The sequence below is a fragment of the Salvia splendens genome, chromosome 19 (assembly GCF_004379255.2).
Source record: "Salvia splendens isolate huo1 chromosome 19, SspV2, whole genome shotgun sequence".
Classification (NCBI taxonomy): domain Eukaryota; kingdom Viridiplantae; phylum Streptophyta; class Magnoliopsida; order Lamiales; family Lamiaceae; genus Salvia; species Salvia splendens.
In genome coordinates, this window is record NC_056050.1 from 4028316 (window position 1) to 4040925 (window position 12610).

General features: G+C 42.5%; 1 protein-coding gene across 1 annotated transcript; it reads left to right on the forward strand.

Annotated features, from left to right (window-relative positions):
- The first annotated feature begins 2509 nt into the window (after positions 1–2509).
- Positions 2510–3564, forward strand: LOC121779443 (UPF0496 protein At3g49070-like). Its single transcript, XM_042176766.1, has one exon. It carries the CDS (start codon positions 2658–2660, stop codon positions 3420–3422), a length of 765 nt encoding a protein of 254 aa, XP_042032700.1. The 5' UTR covers positions 2510–2657; the 3' UTR covers positions 3423–3564.
- Positions 3565–12610: the final 9046 nt, after the last annotated feature.

Here is a 12610-nt window from a genome sequence, read left to right on the forward strand (position 1 = left end):
GAGGTTCGCGGACTAGACCGCATGATGGCGATTACGTAGTAGTAGATTTTCTTTAATTACTTTTGTTTCTTTCTTTTTGGATTATTATTATTATTATTATTATTATTATTATTATTATTATTATTATTATTTTATTTGTAATTGAGTCGGGCGAATTATAAGCCCCGTTCGGATTTTCTTAGTTGGTTCTTTCCCGAACATATTAGGACAGGTCGAACCAACCCTAGAGTTTTAGTATAAATAGAGCCAAGATGTCATCCGTTATTCATCTATGAAAATTACTATTTGGCTCAATTAATTGCACATCAAGAAATTAACCCAACGCTGCCGACAAGAATCTCTCTCGCGCTCAGCTTCTCCTCTGCCGGAATTTGCCGCCGACTCAAACCTCTTGGGCGCTCGTCGATCACGGCCTTGGTTTCTTGATTGCTTGGAAAATTCAACGTTTAAGGATGGGAATCCTTAACAGAAGCCAAGCTGCGGTTGATCCAATAGGTGTTTCTACTTTAAGAGTTTGATTGGATGATAAAAGATACGAAAGAGATTAAACGCAAAGTAGCCGGTCATGTACGTGAGTTGAATAGCGAAGGATGTTATCCATGAGCCGGTTAACGATGCATTTCGAAGTACCTTCGCCATAATAGTCACTTAGCATCCCTTAAAGTGAATCACAAATTATACTTTCCGCATCCCTTACTCATTATAGCTTAATACTAACACATATTACCATATTTCTTATGGATTCATTACTACTCCCTCTGTTCACGAATAGGAGTCCCGTTTTGTCATTTTAGTCCGTCCATGAATAGGAGTTCCGATTCATTTTTTATCATAAACAGTAATAGGGTCCACACTCCACTAACTTATTTCACTCACATTTTATTTAAAAGTAATACTCCATATACAAGTGAGCCCCATATTCCACTATTTTTTTTCCACCCACTTTTTTTTAACATTTCTTAAATGGAGGGAGTACATTATCCATGAGGCTAAACTGCTTTTTTTAAATAATTCTTATTTAATATATTTATTAGTATTTGTTTTTAATTAAATTTTACAATGCGACAAGTTATACTAGTACTTATACTTAATACAAATTTTATTTCAACTAAAATAATTAAGAAATAGAAAAGTACATAATTAAAATTTTAATTATGCATCAGGGACAAAAAAACTATTTATTTTAATTTATTTTATTTCATTTCATTTCCTTTAATTATGAATTTACGAAAATTGAAGTGGGGTCTGAAAATGGCCCCTAAAAAAATACTGGAAATGGTATTCTAGATGAGATATTCATTTGGCCAAACAAAGAAATCAACACTCCACGCATAACATCAAATATTTGAGTATTGATCATAATATTGATTGCCTTGAAAGAAAAATATAAATAATACACGTAGCTACAATTGAATTAGGCAGTTGTCGTGAAAATAAAAAGCCACGTAGGATTAAACGTATATTGGCCATGTAATCCGTCATTATGAGAATCTAGAAACCTTATAGCTTTCAACAAATATTTATCTGCCAAACAATGTGCACAATCTAGACCTCACAATATATTACTCAAATATTACTTCATTACTAATGTTAATTATGTTAATAATGACACTCCTTCAGTTTATTTGACGTGTTTTTTTTATATATATTTTACGGTAATTAAGTTCGTGTCAGTGTATTTGAATCTGCATTAAAGATTTAACTATTTTTTAGAAAATTATTTTAGGAGTGTTATTGCCACGTGTTTAAAAATATTTTAATGTTAGGCTAGTCATTTTGGTGTCTCACCCACATTTTTTTATACATTCGTTATTTTATTAATTTTATATATGGTTTTAATTAAGATAATTAGTTAGGAATATACTACTCCCTTCGTCCCGGCTAAGATGACACATTTCTTGGCCGGCACGAGATTTTAGGAGTTATTGGTTAAATTGTTTAATTGGAGAGAGAAAATGTGGGTGTAAGTATTAAAATAGAGAGAAATAAATATGAATATTTTAATTGGAGTGAGAAAAAATTGTTAGGTGTATTAATTGTAGAGAGAAAGTTTCAAAAAAAGAAATGTGTCATCTTAGTTGGGACAAACTAAAAAGGAAAACGTGTCATATTAAGCGGGACGTAGGGAGTATGTGTGTTCTTTTTCAATTTTCGACTTAATAATTGACTTATACTCAAGATTTATTTTATAATATTAACCAAATTAAGGTCATGCTCTTAAAGAAAAGGTTACGGGACCTAAAAGAGATCAATATTAACCACATACACTTAAATTAATATATCTATACATGCTATGCACCCTCTCTTATTTAATAACCACACATACAAGCCACATCTTAAGTTATTAATTAATTAACTAATTACATCTTCTACAAGTCTCTCTCAAATCATCCACGTACACTAGAGACTTCCCCTCAAGTAAATTAATGACGTGACTTGCTTCACATGTATATACACACACACACCACAAAAATACATATGTAGTATACCTCAAATTTGCATGCTTTCGACACACTAAAACTTTACAAACAAACTAAACTCATCCTCAAAAAACAACTACCATCTCTTTCAAGTAACACCCACAACTACTTCATTATATCTATCATTATATCTATCATCCAATAAACTCATATAATCAATCTCCATCTAACAATAACATGATCAAGATCAACGTCAACGACGAGTATCTCTGCGCGGTCAGGACAAAATCCTTCGCGGATTTCTTTGTGCACGCCCAGCTACTCCTCGTGCCCTCGTCCCCATCCGACCTCCTCCTGAATCCGAGCCAGGAAACGATAGCTTCGCTCCTGAAGTCCTCGGGAAATTCAAGAGAGTTGAATTCGATCTTATTAGACTACTTCAGCATCAGTGCAGAGGCTTCACACCTCTGCACGAATATACTCAAAACCTTAATCCACCTCCAAACCATCTACAGATCCATCAGCAATGATCAAATCATCGATCCAAACACGATATCCTATCTCCTGGAAAGCCCCTTGCCCTCGGGCCTCGACAGGAGGGGGTTTGGGGAGATCCAGGAGAGGCAGGCGCGGGTGCTGCAGCGGCTGAGGTCGAGCAGGAAGAAAATGGCGGGAAAATTGAGGGTTTTGGAGTTTGTGTGGGGGTGTGATAGGGTGATGAGGGGGGTGGTGGAACAGCTGGATGTGGCAGCGAAGGGGGTGTATATATTGAAGAGGGATTTCGACACGATAGGGAGGGCGGTGGAGAGGATGGGGGGCGAGATCGAGCACGACAGGGCGATGATGGAGAGGGGGAGGAGTGTGGAGGTGTTGAAGGAGAGTGAGTTTGGGGTGAGTAGGCAGGCGGAGGAGTTGGAGGAGCATGTGTATCTTTGCTTGCTTACCATTAACAGAGCTCGAGCTATGGTGGTTAGGGAGATTTGCAGGAGTTCTATGACCTAGATTAGTATCATAGTATGTGTATTTATGTATATGAAGGGGTTGTGTAGATATGTTTATGTTTTCCTTCATTTGTACTAGAGAATATCGAGCATTTTAATTATCTTGTTTTCGTTTATGAATTGAAAAGATGAGTTTTGCTTTATGATGATTATGATGTTTTGAACTTCATGCTAATGTTTTGATTTAATGTGAATGACATGCTTCTTTTTTTAGTGGTATGTTAAATGAAAATGGTAATCCCTTAACTCAACACGAGTTTCGTTTGAACTCAACACGAATCAACACGAATTTTAAGAAATATTCCATATACAAAAAGTGAGTAAAAGAAAATAATGAAATGTAAAACTCATTTCTATACTCCTGTCTCATTATAAATGAAATGTTTTCCTTTTTGAGTTGTCCCATTAAAAATGAAACGATTCCTAAAAAGGGAAATACCATCACACTACAAAAAAGTCAGCCTTTTCCGAGCACCATATGAGCTCGGAAACGCGAAAAAGTGCTCGGAAATAACCACATATCGAGCACATGATGTGCTCTGCAAATGGCTCGTCGGAAACAATTCCTAAAAAGGGAAATATCATCCCTACTTTTTCCATATTATTCTCTCTTCATTAACTCACAAAACAACACTATATTAAATTTCGCACCTAAAAACAAATGTTTCATATTTAATGGGACGAGAGAGTATTATCTATACATATATAAAAGGCGAGTTTTGGCCATCTTTTTTAAAAAGATGGCCAAATTAAAATAGTAATCTAGCACTGCTAATGACGGGCGAAGGATGTATTTATTAGTGATTGTGGCCTTGAAATGAAGTTTGGAAAGAAGATTGATGCTGGATAGATCAGTTGGAGGCTTCATCAACGTCTTATAGTAATTAACTTATAAGGCCAGCTCCAACAATTACATCAAACTCAAATTCATTTTTGAGTATATGTCACATAAAAAATACTCCTAATTTTATTCGAATTATTTACACTAAACTCAAATTTTACACCATTTTTTTGATATGCGTCTCACAAAAAGTTTTGCAGTAGCTGCAATATAAACCCATATTCGGTGTTCATCTGTAGAAAAATGTGAAAATGAGTTTGGATTTGCAATATGATTGGAGAAGTTTTTTCACCAAAAATGAGATTTGAGGAAGAGAGATCAACTGAGGAAGTATGGAAAATACGGAAAGTATTAATTTTCAAAGATATGCCATTTTAATCCTACAGTATGCCTTTATATATGCATACAAAATCGTAAACATAGATCAATTTATATCATAAGGAAAATCCAACAATGTTTGGTTTGCATAAGGAATGCAAAAGAAAATAATTGTGATTCATAGTCTAATTTCATTCCTTATTACTAGAAATAAAGTTTACGACCAAAATAATTGTGATTCATAGTCTAAGAGTATCTCCAGTGGGCGGATGTCCCACTCGGACATCCACTAGGACATCCCAAAAACACCTCCTGCCACGTCACTAGGACTTCCCATCCCACTGCCACGTCACTAGGACATCCCCTGCACAATCCGTCCTTCCCATCGCCCTTCCCACTAGAGTTTTAAAAAAAAAATTAATTATCGGACGTCCGACCCACTCCACAATGGCGGACGTCTGCCCGCCCGTCTGAGGACACCCGACGTCCTCACGGGACGTCCGTATCCGACCTTCGACGCCACAATGGCGGACGTCCCGGTCGCCCATCGCGGACGTCCGACCGGACGTCCGCCATTGGAGATGCTCTTATTTCATTCTTCAATTCTCACCATCAATTTTACGCATCTCTTCAATACACAAAGCTACTCTATCAATTTCATGCATCTGATCTTCTTCAATTCACAAAAGCTACTCTATCAATTTCACGCATCTCCCCGTCAGAATAAGATTCTTGAAACACACAATTTTTCTTTTTTTATTTTCCCCTTTTCATATTATGTTATGGTTTGGTTTTTCGTTAACGTCACATACTTATTATTTTTTTTATCTTATATTAAATGTTAAAAATATATTTCATCTATTCTTGCAATTAAAATAATTTTAGAGGTATAAAATGTTACTCAAACAAACGAGATAGATGCAGTAGTGATGAATCGGCGAATTTTTGATGGTGATGAATGCAGGAAGATGCAGATCACAACACAGAGATTTTACGTGGTTCGATTTACTGAGGTAAATCTACGTCCACGGGAAGAAATGAGGGCAGAGTTGTATTGCTTGATCTGTTTTCTTACAGCTTACAATACAGACTTGCTATTTTGTATTTTATCTCTAGAAAGCGAGAGAGTCTAACCCTATCTATCTGATCTAGGTTCTATTTATACATTAAACCAAGATCGTGGCATGCAGCCATTTACTAGGTAGTGGATGTCGTGGAGATCGTGGCGATCTTGCATGGGTCCACTATCCTGCATGAGTTAATGACTGCTTGACACCACTAAATAGATCGTGGGTGTAGTGGAGGTGGAAATCCTGCATGAGTCCACTATCTCCTAGTTCGGTCGAATACTGAGACCGAACTGCTGAATTATTGCCGAGCAGCTTTTGCCGATCTGAGAGTAGAGCTTGATGCCGACCTGAGAGCAGAGCTTGATTGGTTGGCTTTTACCGAGCTGTAGGCTGGGGCCGAACTCTTTGATTGTGCCGAACTGAACTCTTTAGTCATGCCGGACTGATACTCTTTAGTCATGCCGAACTGATACTCTTTCTTGGGCTTTAGGCTGATGGGCTTTGCTGCTGTTGGGCTTGTTTAGTACGTACTCCATCACTACCCCCCCCGAAAAGTGAAGTGAATCACTTCGGCATTCTGGATAAAGGTACGGGGTAAGTTGATGTTTGTCCTCGGTCTGATGAAGTGAACTCTTCTTTGACCGGACTTGGTTTGCGTCCTAATTTGGCGAGTTTTATCGCTCGGATCGAACTTTCCGTTGTCCTAATTTGGGGATCGGACTTTCCCTTGTCCTAATTCGGCGAGTTTTATCGCGTGGATCGGACTTTCCCTTGTCCTAATTCAGGCAAGTTTTATCGCGTGAATCGGACTTTTGTTGCAGTTCGTTTCAGACGAAGTGCTTGATTTTTAAGCCGAATTGTGGTCTTGTATCCTCTTTAGAAGCTTGGACTTCACAATCGTTGGCTTATTGCAGCTCGTTTCAGACGAACTGCTTGTTTAAGCTGAATTGTGGTCTTGTATCCTCTTTAGAAGCTTTGACTCACAATCGTTGGCTTGTTGCAGCTCGTTTCAGACGAACTGCTTGTTTAAGCTGAATTGTGGTCTTGTATCTTCTGTAGAAGCTTTGACTCACAATCGTTGGCTTGTTGCAGCTCGTTTCAGACGAACTGCTTGTTTAAGCTGAATTGTGGTCTTGTATCTTCTGTAGAAGCTTTGACTCACAATCGTTGGCTTGTATATGTTCTAAGAAGGGGATCAGCCTTCGAAGAACAAGATACCTCAGTAACATTTGTAAGAGACGACACGCACATAGACAGACAAAACGCATATAGACAAATAAAAAGCACATAGAGACAAGCAAAGACCAAGTAAACCAAATAAAGCACATTGACTGAACAGGACTCAAGACTGACTGACCGGACTGTCTCTTACAAATGGAACTTTTTGAGGTTGGAAATGTGCCATGTTCGGGGTACCTGTTCTCCTGACATGTGAGCCAATTTGTAAGACCCTTTGCCGAGGACTTCTGACACCCGATACGGACCTTCCCATGTGGGTTCGAGCTTGCCCAGCTTTTCTGCTCGGCTTACTTCGTTGTTTCTCAAGACGAGATCTCCCACTTGAAATTGCAGCTTCTTCACCCTTTGGTTGTAATACCGGGCTACTTGCTCCTTGTACTTGGCTGCTTTTATGCATGCCAATTCTCTTCTTTCTTCGGCAAGATCTAGCTCGGCTCTCAGTCCGTCGTCATTCATTTCTGAGGAGAAATTTAGAGTTCGGGGACTGGGTACGCCGATCTCCACCGGAATTACGGCTTCAGTGCCGTACACCAGACTGTACGGAGTTTCACCGTTGGAGGTTGTGGGTGTAGTTCGGTAGGACCATAGGACTTGAGGGAGATTTTCTACCCATTGTCCTTTGGCTTGTTCTAACCGAGCTTTTAACCCTTTCACCAGGATACGATTTGTTACCTCCGTTTGTCCGTTTGCTTGTGGATGAGAGACCGAAGTGAACCGCTGTTGAATATTCAGCTCTTGGCACCAATTCTTGAACGTCTTGTCGGTGAACTGAGTCCCGTTATCCGAGATGAGGATGTGGGGTATGCCAAATCGGCACACTATGTTCTTCCAGACGAAATCCAATGCCTTCGAGCTCGTTATCGTAGCTAATGGTTCAGCTTCTACCCACTTCGTAAAGTAGTCCACGGCAACGATAAGGAATTTCATTTGCCGAGGAGCTTGAGGAAGTGGTCCCACTATGTCTATGCCCCATTGCATGAAAGGCCAAGGGCTTTGCATAGTGTATAGATCGGTCTGCGGCATCTTTGGGACATTTGCATGAATTTGGCACTTCGTACACTTCTTGACGAGCTGCACTGCCTCTTGTACCATGGTTGGCCAATAATATCCCCATCTTAGAACTTTTTTAGCTAAAGCTCTGGCTCCGATGTGGCTGCCGCACGATCCTTCATGAACTTCTCTGAGGATGTAGTCCGTCTCTTCTGGTCCTACGCACCGCAATAACGGCTGGAGGTAAGACTTTCTAAAGAGGACTCCTTCATGAAGTTCGTACCGGAGTGCTCGGCACGTGATCTTCCGAGCTTCTCTCTTATCCTCGGGCAATTGTCCTTGATCCAGATACTGCAAGATCGGCGTCATCCAGTTCGGCGAGCTGGATACTGAATGTACCTCGGCTTCATCAATGCTTCGATGCATTAATTCTTCCGCCTTTGAGCTCGGATCTGAGGCCAACTTACTTAAGGTATCTGCTCGGCTATTTTCCGCTCTGGGAACGCGGATTATCCGAAAATAGGAGAAACTTCGGCTGATGCTTTGCGCTTTGTCCAAATACTTCTTCATTCTCTCGTCACGGGCTTCACTTGTACCCAACATGTGATTTACTATGACTTGTGAATCACAATGGACTTTGAGAGATTTGACGAGCAGACTTTGCGCTAACTGGAGTCCGGCAAGGAGGGCTTCGTACTCGGCTTCATTATTAGTAGTGGGGAATAGGAACCGAAGTGAGTAGGTTACCTCGTGTCCGTCGGGAGCGACGAGTAAAATACCAGCTCCACTTCCCATCTTGTTTGAAGCTCCATCTACGAATCCGCTCCAGCAGTCCGGCGGCTCTTCTTCGGATTCCAAGGGCTGTGCTAGTTCGGCATTGGCAGAATTTTTCTGTTCGGCAATGACAGGGATTGCTTGATCGAACTTGGCGTCTGCAAGAAAATCTGCCAAGGCTTGTCCCTTGATGGCTTTTCGAGGTAGGTACTCGATTGAGTGTTCTCCCAGCTCTATGGCCCATTTGGCGATTCTGCCTGATGCTTCTGGCTTGGTCAAAACTTGCCGAAGAGGCAGATCGGTTAAGACGCATACCTTGTGAGCATAGAAGTACGGCCGCAGTCTCCTTGCTGCATTTACTAACGCCAGAGCAATTTTCTCCAGAGGTTGATACCTTGTTTCTGGACCTCTTAATGCTCGGCTTGTAAAGTAGATGGGAAACTGCTTTAGGCCTTCTTCTCGTACAAGCACCGCGCTAATGGTTTGATCGGATGCCGCTAAGTATAAGAAAATTACTTCGGCTTCGGTTGGAGCAGAGAGAATAGGAAGCTCGGCTAGATAACTTTTGAGCTCGTCAAAGGCCTTTTTCTGCTCGGCTCCCCACTCGAACTTTGGTGCCTTTTTCAACACCTTGAAGAACGGCAGTTGCTTTTCGGCTGCTTGGGAAAGGAATCGATTCAGTGCGGCTAGACATCCGGTTAGCCTTTGCACGTCATGTATGGATTTCGGCATTGCCATGTTCTGAACGACTTGAACTTTTGAGGGGTTTGCCTTGAGTCCGTCCTTTGAAACCAAACAACCCAGAAACTTTCCCGAATCTACCAAAAAGGTACATTTTTGGGGGTTGAGTTTGAGGTTGGCTTTTCGGAGCACGTTGAGAGTGGATTTGAGGTTGTCTTCGTACTCCGAAGTGCTTTTGCTTTTGACAACTATGTCGTCGACATACACTTCAACCTGTTTTCCGATTAGGTGCCGAAAAAGCTTGTCTACCATCCTTTGATAAGTGGCTCCGGCATTCTTTAAACCGAATGGCATCTTTTTATAAGCGAAAATGCCGAAATCGGTAATGAAAGCTGTTTTCGGAGCGTCACTCTCATCCATCAACACTTGGTGATATCCTTTGTATAAATCAAGAAAACAGAAAATTTCGAAGCCGATCAAAGCTTCTACTTTTTTATCTATATTCGGAAGGGGATAGCAATCTTTAGGACAGTGCTTGTTTAGATCGGTAAAATCTATGCACATCCGCCATCCTCCTTCTTTTTTCTTGATCATCACAGGATTGGCTACCCAAGAAGGATATTTCACCTCGAATAGTACATCCGCTTTTAGTAATTGGCGGACTTCGTCATGGATGACTTGGCTTCTTTCTGCCGCAAAGAGTCTTTGCTTCTGTTTTACTGGCCGGATTGAAGGATCAATATTTAACCGATGAGTGATTACCTCGGGGGGCACTCCGGTCATGTCCAACGGAGACCATGCAAAGATATCTTTGTACTCCTTGAGGAGCTGAATGGTCTTTTCCCGGAGTAGAGGCGTTCCTGCGAAGCCGATCTTGACCGCTCTGGATGGATCATCTTCGTATAACTGAACGGTCATTGAGTTCGGCTCTGAAGTGACTTCGGTCATCTCGCTTGCCTCTGACTCCGGTTGCTGTGATTGCTATGCTTGATGGTGCCGAACTGATTGCTCGGCACTTTTAAGCGCAATCTGCAGACATTCTTTTGCTCTCTTTTGATCACCTCGGATGACCGCTATCCCACCTTTAGTGGGGATCTTGATGGTGAGGTGATAAGTAGAGCAAACGGCCCGAACTGTGTTGAGCCAGTCTCTCCCCAGGATGATGTTGTACGGGGACCGAGCTTTCACCACAAAGAACTCGATCATCGTATTGGAGCTCGTAGGCGCTTTTCCCACCGTGATTGGAAGGCTGATAATACCTTCAGGGCGGGTGTCCTCCTGGGCGAAACTTTTCAGAGGAAGTGGAGCCGGACTGAGCCGAGCTGGATCCACTTCCATTTTATCGAAACATTCTTTAAAAAGAATGCTGACTGACGCTCCTGTATCCACAAATACTCTGTGGATCAGTTTGTTTGCCACTCCGGCTTGAATGACAATAGCGTCTTGGTGAGGAGAGATGGCTGGGACGGGATCGGCATCTGAAAATGTAATCACTTCGTCTTTCTTCAGCCTTTTATGTGTTGGCTCCTCTTGATTGGAACCTCTGCGTTCTGCTTTTAGGGACGACTTAGTCTTCCCGGCAGGGAGAGCATCAATAGTCTGGATTACTCCATCATATTGCGGCTCGTCGTCGTCTTCGGGATCCTCATGCTTTTTCGGATCCTGAGGATTGCAGTTCGCACCTCTCTGCCTTTTGTTCTTTTTCGGCTGCTTGCTTTGGTACTTTTTTAACGTTCCTGTTTTCACAAGAACATCAATACCTGCAGCCAAATCTCGGCACTCCTCGGTATCGTGACCGTGGGTTTGATGGAAGGAGCAATATTGATCCTGAGGTCGCCGCGCGGCTGATTTCGTCATCCGCTTTGGTCTTTCGAACATATCGGAATGTAGTTCGAAAATTTCCGCTCTTGACTTGTTTAGCGGTACGAACTGAGCGGGCGGCTTCTCGGGATTGAGACGGGGTCCCAATCTGTCTTGTACCGGAGCCCTTTGAATTCTTTCAAATGGAGTCCGGCGAGGATGTCCCTGATCGCTATGATCGGGCTTCCTTCTGTCTCCTCGGGACGATGAGCTGTCTAACGACCGTTTGCGACGGTCTGCCTCATCGGCCCGGGAGTACTGGTCCACAATGTCCCACATTTCCTGAGCTGTCTGCGGACCGCACTCAACGAGCTTCCTGTAGAGAGCTCCGGGCAGGATTCCATTTTGGAATGCCGAGATGACAAGCAGATCGTTGAGATCGTCTACTTGTAGGCATTCCTTGTGGAATCTTGTCATAAAGTCGCTGATTCTTTCGTCGCGACCTTGACGAATGGAAAGCAGCTGAGCCGAAGTAATTCGGGCTTCCGCTTTCTGAAAGAACCTCCTGTGGAAAGCATCCATTAGATCTCGGTAGGATCTAATGCTGCCTTGAGGAAGGCTGTCGAACCACCTTCTGGCGTTCCCGATGAGCAGCTCGGGGAACAGCTTGCACATATGGACCTCATTGAGACCCTGGTTCGCCATATTATATTGATAGCGTCCCAAGAAATCATGAGGATCCACGAGTCCGTCATAGGTTATCGACGGAGTTCGGTAGTTCCGCGGCAAAGGAGTTCGGGTGATATCGTCCGAGAACGGAGTCTTTAATGCTCCGTACATGGCGAACCCGACATCTCTTCGGTACGGAGGAGATGGAGTTCTCCTGTGGTTCCGGTACCGAGGAGGAAAAGGAACATGTCGAGGTTGAGGATTCTTTCTCCTGGAAGACACGTCACTACTGCGGTAGTGACTTTCATGTCTGGATGAGGAGGGAGAATCCGCCGTTGTCTTCTCCGGCTGTTGGCTCTTCTGCAGGAAGGTTAAGAACTCCTCCTGCTTCTCGGCCAAGAACAGCTTGACAGCTTCATTTAAATCGGGCTGCTGGGAAGACTCGGTGCGATGACTCCTGGAGTGGCTTGTTCCTCCTTCGTGAGAACCGGAGGTAGATGTCTCCCGAGGCCGTTTTTCAGACCTGCGAGCTGGACTAGCTTCCTCACGGTGATCACGAACGGTATTACGGGTGGTATGTGATCTGGTATGCATTTTTTTGGGGTGGAAAAAGGGTCAAAAATTCGCTTTATCACAAATTTGGTTCTCTGCTTCCCACAGACGGCGCCAGTGATGAATCGGCGAATTTTTGATGGTGATGAATGCAGGAAGATGCAGATCACGACACAGAGATTTTACGTGGTTCGATTTACTGAGGTAAATCTACGTCCACGGGAAGAAATGAGGGCAGAGTTGTATTGCTTGATC